This window comes from Vulpes lagopus, chromosome 8 (genome assembly GCF_018345385.1).
Source record: "Vulpes lagopus strain Blue_001 chromosome 8, ASM1834538v1, whole genome shotgun sequence".
Lineage (NCBI taxonomy): Eukaryota > Metazoa > Chordata > Mammalia > Carnivora > Canidae > Vulpes > Vulpes lagopus.
In genome coordinates this window covers 43,459,834-43,468,441 of record NC_054831.1, presented here as the reverse complement: position 1 = coordinate 43,468,441, position 8,608 = coordinate 43,459,834, and the positions used below count along the sequence as shown (strand labels likewise).

General features: G+C 39.4%; 1 protein-coding gene across 3 annotated transcripts; it reads left to right on the top strand.

Annotated features, from left to right (window-relative positions):
• On the top strand, positions 1-8,232 carry ZAR1L (zygote arrest 1 like). 3 transcript variants are annotated; one of them, XM_041766038.1, is made up of 4 exons: positions 1-666; positions 1,186-1,278; positions 2,899-2,973; positions 7,938-8,232. In XM_041766038.1, the coding sequence occupies exons 1-4, from the start codon at positions 1-3 to the stop codon at positions 8,079-8,081; spliced, it is 978 nt and encodes a 325-aa protein (XP_041621972.1). In that variant the 3' UTR covers positions 8,082-8,232. The 3 variants fall into 3 exon arrangements, with proteins under 3 accessions (XP_041621972.1, XP_041621971.1, XP_041621973.1); XM_041766037.1 differs by having other exon boundaries at positions 7,815-8,232; XM_041766039.1 differs by having other exon boundaries at positions 7,774-7,980.
• Positions 8,233-8,608: the final 376 nt, after the last annotated feature.

Here is an 8,608-nt window from a genome sequence, read left to right as displayed (position 1 = left end):
ATGGAGCGTCTTGTCCGTGTTCCCTATGGCTTGTACCAGGGCTACGGGAATACAGTGCCTTTGGGTCATCCTGGACTCTCTGAACACGAACAGCCTGACTGGAGGCGAAATACAGGTCCCCCCAATTTCCTGGCCAGGCCTGGTTTGCTGGTGCCTGCAAATGCCTCTCACTACTGCATGGACCCTTACAAGAGGGCACAGCTTAAGGCCATTCTCTCTCAGATGAACCCCAGTCTGGGCTTGCAGCTTTATAGGGCCAACACCAGGGAAGTGGGTGTGCAAGTGAGCCCACGGGTGGACAAGTCCGTGCAGTGCTCGCTGGGGCCTCGCACCCTGTGCAGCCGCTCCCCATGGGGCAGTGCAGGCCACAAGGCACCCCTGACAGCCTGGGGAGTATATTCACCAGTCATAGGCCGCAGGAGCCTGATTCAGCTGCAGAGGGAAGGGGAAGACCAAGAGAGGAAGGCTCTTTTGCGTCCCACTGAGGCCAGTGAGCAGCAGCAGCAGCAGCAGCCACCACCAATGCCAAGGTCAGAAGAAGACAAGCAGGAGGAGCCTCACCAGCACAATGAGTTGGAGGAGGAAGACGCCTCAAGTCCTCGGAAAGAGAAGAGTAAGCAGGCACAGGGAGTTGGTGGAGCAGATCTCAGGAAACCCACTTTCCAGGTGAACTTTCTCCTACCTGTCCTCAGGTCTCAGCTAGCCTCATCGCGCCTTTCTCTTTTCCATTTCTGGGCCAACAGAGCAAAATCGTCTTTCGCTTTCTCCTTTTACTTGATGGAGAGGTAGTTCTGAAATGTGTTTTACGTGGCCTATAGGTTTTGTAACTTTTTGGTCAAATGGGGGACAACTTTAAACATGTGAAAACAGAAAGTCTGGTGGCCATTACTATTGGAAATGAGATAGGTGGGGTTTCAAGTCAAGTATGTGATCAGATTTTTGTTCGGGGAGATTGTGCTGGTGGCAGTTGAAAGAACGTGAGAAAAGTACGAGAGACGAGGATTATTCTGGGATTCTTCTTGTTTCTGAGAAATGAGCTGCTAAATTATCATGGTTGCCTTGATAATAACTATGAATGGGGTTAAGGGATACTTTTTGTTTCTTTATATGAAGCCAGGAGGAAAGACGATCTGGCTTCACCCCCCACCCCCATGATTGTAAAAGACTTTACCCCTTTATTTGCAGTTTTTGGAAGCAAAATACGGCTATTTTCATTGTAAAGATTGTAAGACCAGATGGGAGAGTGCTTATGTGTGGTGCATTTCTGGAACTAATAAGGTAAGTAAAAGTGAGCCGGATGTGGGAGGAGAGTGGGGCAGACACAGATGTTAAATAGAAGGAGAGTATTTCCTGATGGAGCATGACTATAACGGTATCTCATTGATTTGGCATCCTTAGTGCCAGGCACTTAATAGGTACTTAATGTTTGAACTGAATTGGACTGTCCACATGAACTCCTGAGGCTCTTAAATCTGGTGTTATATTTGGTTTGGTAATTCTGTTGAACAAAATCTCAGGTGATTTAGGTGAACTCTCGTTCTTGTGTATAGTGGAACTGTATAATTTTTTAGTTGGTATATTTTGAATATACCTGTTTGGGCATTAGCTTCTGGAAATTTCCATAGTCTGTCCACAAGGTGGAGCAATAAGAGATTTTTGTAAATTTATCGTAAAGGTTAGCCTTGGAGAGACTTCTTTAGGCTAAGCAGTTTTCCCCTCTTAATTTGAATTAGTTGTCAACATATTAAGATTGGCAAAGACTTCACGATTGACATTTCCAGATTTCCCTGATTAGACTCTGGTCCCTATAGATTCATTTCAATGTGAAAACAGTAGGCTGGGACTTAGCAGCTTCTAGCTCCTTTCACTGGGCATGCACGCTTGATTTTGCAATAGTCTACATCTGGTCTATTTCATTAACTTCAACAAGCTGAGTTTGTTGAGTTTGAGTTGAGTTTGAGTCCCCTTTGCTTTCTCATTTCTGGCTAATGGTCTATAGAAGGAGAGGGCAAGGAGGCGCGCTAAGACCTGAGTGAGAACTTGACTTTTCATACTAGCCATTTACTAGGCTCTGGAGGCAAATAAATTTTAAAACTATGCTAAAATTACTTTCCTCCATTGCCAGAAGAAAAACAGTGCCAGAATTAAAACTGTTTTAATTAAAACAGGTTTAATTAAAATACTACAAGATGGTAGGATGCAAAGAACAAAATCTAGAACTTATTCTTAAGAAATTTATTCTCATAAGAATGACGCATATGAAATTTTGGTGATAGACATAGTGGCACCGGTGCCATAGAAGTGGTGCAAAAATAACACAGGATGGGGATGATTACCCTGTCGGAGGGAAGGCATCATGATTTTAGAGGATAAATAGGATTTCATCAAGCAAAGCAGGGAGAAAATGCACACAAGAATTTTGGAGGATAAATAGGATTCATCAAATCATGGAGAAAATGCACACAAGAAAATGCAGAGTTGAGAAACAATATGTATGGGTAACTACAAATATTTCAAAGTTCAAACAGGAAAATGATGATAAAATGAAAAAGTAGAGATTCATAGACTAGGACAGAAGGTGAAGGTCAAAGGTTTGGCCTACACAATGAGTAAAATTATAATAGCTACTTCCTATTTGAGAGTTTTACTGTAGTAAAAAACTACATTATTGAGTAATTGTCAGAATTATAGAAAATAAGTGGTAGTGTCTCGATTTTTACAGGTAAGGAAAATGAGGTTCAAAGAGTGAGGAAAAAGTGATAGCATTAGAAGAGTTTAAGACCTCAGGGTAGAGGTTGGGCAAAAACAAGGCACAAAGTAAGGGAATGGATTACTTAAGAACTAAGAGTCTAAGGTACATATAATCTTGTATGAAAAAAAAGGCTTATTTCTCCTTAGGTTTATTTCAAACAACTATGTTGCAAATGCCAAAAGAGTTTTAACCCTTATCGAGTAGAAGCAATCCAATGTCAGGTAAGCATATGGACTGCTTTCGTTGTGTCGATAATGTTGCCAGTCTTAAATATGAAGCTTCTGTGGCAAATGTTGGGATTTCATAGAATTTATTATTTGCATAGGAGTATTAAGTTTTCTATTCCTTGAATTTTTAAAATATTTTAGAAAAATAAATTCTAGATTTTTGGCAGATGTAGGGAAGGGAGAAAGATGGGCTCTTTTTAAGTTTTATATGATATGTTTATATATGGGCTATATGTTTCTCAAACACTCTGTAGTTTGGATGTAGCAACTTTTTAAAGTTTTTATTTTCATTCCACTTAACATACAGTGTTAAATTGGTTTCGGGTGTACAATTAGTTTCAGTGTTTCAACAATTCCATATGGATGTAGTAATTTAATAGGTAGCCTATATTAAACTTTTACTATATGCCAAACTTTGGGGTAAGTGTTTTACATTATCTCCTGTAATCTGAACTTTGAGGTATGTGTTATCCCCATGTTACAGACCAGAAAGCTAAAGTTCAATAAGAAAAGAACTTGCTCAAGTTTAGACAAATAGTAAACATTAAAACTATGATCAGATTTTATGGTGTTTCCTGTGTCTAGGAAATCACAGAATTAGATGAGATCTTCTCTAAAACAGCTTGTAGGAAATCTTTTAAAACTTTTCAGGGAGGGACACCTGGGTGGCTCAGCGGTTGAGCATTTGCTTTTGGCTCCGGGCATGATCCCGGAGTCCCAGAATCGAGTCCCACATCAGGCTTCCTGCATAGAGCCTGCTTCTCCCTCTGCCTATGTCTCTGCCTCTCTGTCTCTGTGTCTCTCATGAAATGAATGAATGAATGAATAAATAAATAAAATCTTTAAAAAAAACTTTTCAGGGAAGTGTGACATAGTTGGTTTTGGTAGTCAGGAGTTTTTAAAATTCTAAATCATTTAGTTAAAAATATTTTTTTTTACTACTTGGAAATATTCAAAAAAGCCAGTCTAATGGTTTATAAATAATTTACCTTTAGATTTTCTAGTCTGACATTTTCATTTAGCTTATTTTTTTTTTAAAGATTTTATTTATTTAGGGCAGCCCGGGTGGCTCAGCGGTTTAGCGCTGCCTTCAGCCCAGGGTGTGATCCTGGGGTCCCAGGATCGAGTCCCACGTCAAGCTCCCTGCATGGAGCCTGCTTCTCCCTCTGCCTGTCTCTCTCTCTCTCTGTCTCTCTCTCTCCGTCTGTCTCTTATGAATAAATAAAAATCTTTTTAAACTTTTTATTTATTTATTTATTTATTCGAGAGAGAGAGAGAGAGAGAGAGAGAGAGAGAGAGAGAGAGAGAGAGACAGGCAGAGGGAGAAGCAGGCTCCATGCAGGGAGCCCGACGTGGGACTTAATCCCGAGTCTCCAGGATCACACCCTGGGCTGAATGCGGCGCTAAACCACTGAGCCACCAAGGCTGCCCTAGCTTATGTTTAATATAAGTTGGGTTTAAATATATTTTTATTTTCTTGTGTCCAGTTGAATTGACTTTTTTAAGTAAAAATTCTCCATATCTTTTTATTTTGGTAGTTATTCATTGTTTGTTGTTCTTTTGGTTATGAGGTCTGCCTTAGACCTCATAACATGGCTCTTGGACTACCAAAGTCTACATAAATTGTGAATATTATCTCTCTTGACAATGCAGTGAAGATAGAACATTCTAACTCCTCATCACCTCATCCTAATTTATATCCTGCTGTTGTATATTTTAATTTTAAACTTCACAAGATATTATTTTATATAGTCATTCATGTAACTTTAACTATATATTTCCTTTCTGCTGTTTTTAGGTCCTTTTTGTATCTGGAGCCACTTTCCTTTTATCTGAAGAATACATTTTAATATATTTTTAAAAGAGTTCATTTTATTTGAGAGAGAGAGAGAGAGAGTAGTGGGAAGGGCAGAGAGGGAGGAGTGAGAGAAGGGCAGGAGAGAGTGGGAGGGAGAGGGAGAGAATCTTCAAGTAGACTCCTTGCTAAGCACAGAGCCCAACACAGGTCTTGATCTCAAGACCCTGAGATCATGACCTGAACCAAAACCAAGAGTCAGACACTTAACTGACTGAGCCACCCAGGTGTCCCATGTTTTAATGTTTACTGTAGTGCAGGTCTGAAGGTAACACATCCTCTTGGATTTTAAAGGATAATTTTTCTGGGTATAGATTTTTTAGGTTGGCAGTAATTTTCTTTCTGCCCTTTAAGGGTCTGACCTTCATTGTTTTTTGCAAAGTTGGCTCTTAGTATTTTTGCAGCTCTTTCAAAGTAGTATCTCTTGCTCTTTGTCTCCTTAAATCTACTCACTTTTGAGATTGTTCTCTCTGTTTTGGTTTTCAATAGTTTTTCAATTTTCTGCCTAGTTGTGGTTTCTATTTATCTTGCTTGGGATTCATAGCGTTTCATGGATCTGTAGCTTGGAGGTTTTTAACTCCTTTGGAAAATTATGAGCCATTATCTTTTAAAATATTCTTCCTTCATTCTCTTTCTTTCAGTTACTCATATTAGACCTTTCACCATCTCCCTTATGACTTATATGCCCTTTTCTAGATTTCCCATGCTTTTGTGTCTCCTTGCTTTACTTTGGATATCATATACTAAACTGTCTTCCATTTCTCTAATTCTTTCCTCTGCTATTTCCAATCTACTATTAAACCCATCTATTGAATTAATTTCAGTTATTCTACAATTTTTGTGTGTTGAAAAAATGACTACCAGTTTTCTGCTAAAAATATCAGTCTTGTTTCTTTGTATTAAGCATAATTAAAGTCTTTATTAGGTAACTCCATTGACTTAAAGTCCTATGGTTCTGTTGCTATCCTCTTCATTTTCTGTGGTCCTGTCTCCTCGTATACTCAGTTATTTTTGACTGAGTGCTGTCTATCGAATATGAAGAATTATAGTGATAATTTGAGGCATAGGATAGTATCTTGCTCCATGAGAGATTTGTTTGCTTCTGGTGGGAAGATGGGGGCACTAACAATTTAAGATTTTTTTTGGAAGATTTTATTTATTTATTCATGAGAGACACAGAAAGAGAGGCAGAGACACAGGCAGAGGGAGGAGAAGCAGGCTCCATTCAAGGAGCCAGATGTGGGACTTGATCCCGAGAATCCGGGATCATGCCCTGAACCAAAGACAGACGCTCAACTGCTGAGCCACCCAGGTGTCCCCAATTTTAGATTTCTATTTTCTAATCAGATTGAGCTATTTTGAAGCTGGCCTTCAGAATCTGTGAAAGCTGGGCCAATTCTTGGTTCATCTTTATTCTTAGACTGTAGCCTTTCAGGGTCCCAATACAAAACCTCAACTTTACCAGGTCTCTTCCATTTGGGCATGTTTAAGATCATCCCACAGCTTCATCAACTTCTCGGACTTACTTTCCTTTTCCCACTCTCTTTCATCTCTTTTAGAATTGGCAGACCTTTTAGAGAGGAAATAGTCCCAAATGTGCGGCTCACCTCCATTTGTGGGTTTCTTTCTCTAATGCTTTGATATTTCTTCAGTGCCTTCAAATAGTTCTTTTAAAAAGTTATTTTCTTTAAGTCAGGTTTTCTAGTTATCCTAAGTAGGAGGCTTGATCAAAACTACCTGGTCCACCATTGCCAGAAACAGAAACCTACCTTTAGAGTAAATCTTGATTTTTATTTATTTTTTTAATTGATCCTTCCCCTCCACCCCATAATAAGAGTATCTGTCAGGATTTTTTTAAAGATCTTTATTCATTTATTCATGAGAGACTCCCAGAGAGAGGCAGAGACACAGGCAGAAGGAGAAGCAGGCTCCATGCAGGGAGCCTGATGTGGGACTCGATCCTAGGACCCCAAGATCACACCCTGAGCCAAAGGCAGATGCTTAACCACTGAGCCACCCAGGCATCCCTATTTGTGAGGATTAAATGAATTTATATAAAGTACTTAGAACAACACATACATAAAACACCATGTATTAGCAATAGAATTTTCTTATAAGGATGCATATTGGCCACTAAAAGAGTGGAAGATATAAACGTAGTACACCATTTCATAAATGATAATTAAGACTTCCATTTGCAAAATTAAAATGTCCGCTTCCACAATATAAAATATGAAACTTGTTTTTAGTTGTGGTCATATGCAGAAAATAGAGCAACAATGATTGATTTTAAAGATTAGCAGGTTGCGAGAGAGGACAAGGGTAGTATACTGATCCCCATAGGGTGTGATTTTTTATTTACCAGAAGACAGAATGGGATAATGATTGCTTTATAGTAAAGATTAGGCATGTCTGGAGAGAAAATTGCATTAGCTTTCTCTAGAATTCCCGTTCTGTCTAGTTGTGACAACCAGAAGCCTCTCTGGACATTGCCAGATGTCTGTTGGTCTGTGAAATCAATTGGTTGAGAATCACTGCTTTAGTGATATTCAAATATTCAATACTCCAACCTAGATAATCAAATCACTTAGTATTCAGTGCCCCTGAGCCCCACCTGGCTCACAGATGTAAAAACCCATTAGTGAAGACACTCTATAAACTTTATTTGACAAAGAGAGCGAGTGAGCCAGCACATGAACATAAGCAGCAGGGAGGAGGGAGAAGTGGGCTCCCTGCTGCAGGGTACCAATGCAGGACTTGATCACAGGATGCTGGGATCATGACCTGAGCTGAAGGCAGACACTTAACTGACTGAGCCACCTGCATGCCCTATAAACTCTTTTAAAACCTTTCTCTTACATTAAATCTTGGTTGGCTTAGCAGTATTCTCTTAAATCTGTCTTTTCTCTTTCATCTTGAAAAATGCATGACATTAACAGAATGAATGGTTTTATACAACTTTGTCCTGGACTTCTCGTAGGATTCAAAGGAGGATGAAGATATGAGGAATAATGGTGGTGGGGAGAAGTATTTTGATTTGAGGATTCCATTTAAAGCACTGACTGGATTATTTAGTGTCCAAACTGTTCCTTGTTTTCTAAAGACCTGTTCAAAGTCTTGTTGTTCCTGTCCTCAAAAGAAAAGACATATTGATCTAAGGAGGCCTCATCGACAGGATCTGTGCGGTCGCTGCAAAGACAAGAGATTCTCCTGTGGCAATACTTACAGCTTTAAATACATCATGTGACAGGCAGTATGAATTGTACAGGACATCCAAATTCTCCTTGTAACTTAGCTCTGACTTAGCATTGGAAAATGGATTAGGTTTTTGTACTTTTTGTAGGTTGTATAACAATTGTACAATGTGAATAGAATAAAATAAATGCATGTAAAATAGACTGTGAAAGTACATTAATTGTGATCCCAAGGTAAAAACATCCACGTGGCATCGGGAAATGGTAGATAATGTCACTTACAGGAAAGGAAAAATGAAGAGGAACCATAGTCATTTGACAAACTTTCATTAGCTGGGTGTTCTAAGCACTGGGAACATAGAGATGATCAGGGGAAAGGTCCTTGCCTTCAAATAATTACAGCAGATGCTTCAACAGCACTTATGTACCAGGGATTGTAACTCATCATAGCTGCCATATTAAGTAGAAACTGCTATACCCTTTCTTAACAGATGAGAGGGAGCCACAGAGAGATCATAATGTAGTGCCAGGATCTGAACCCATGTGAACTTGGACTTGCTCCATGGCTTGAACTACATTT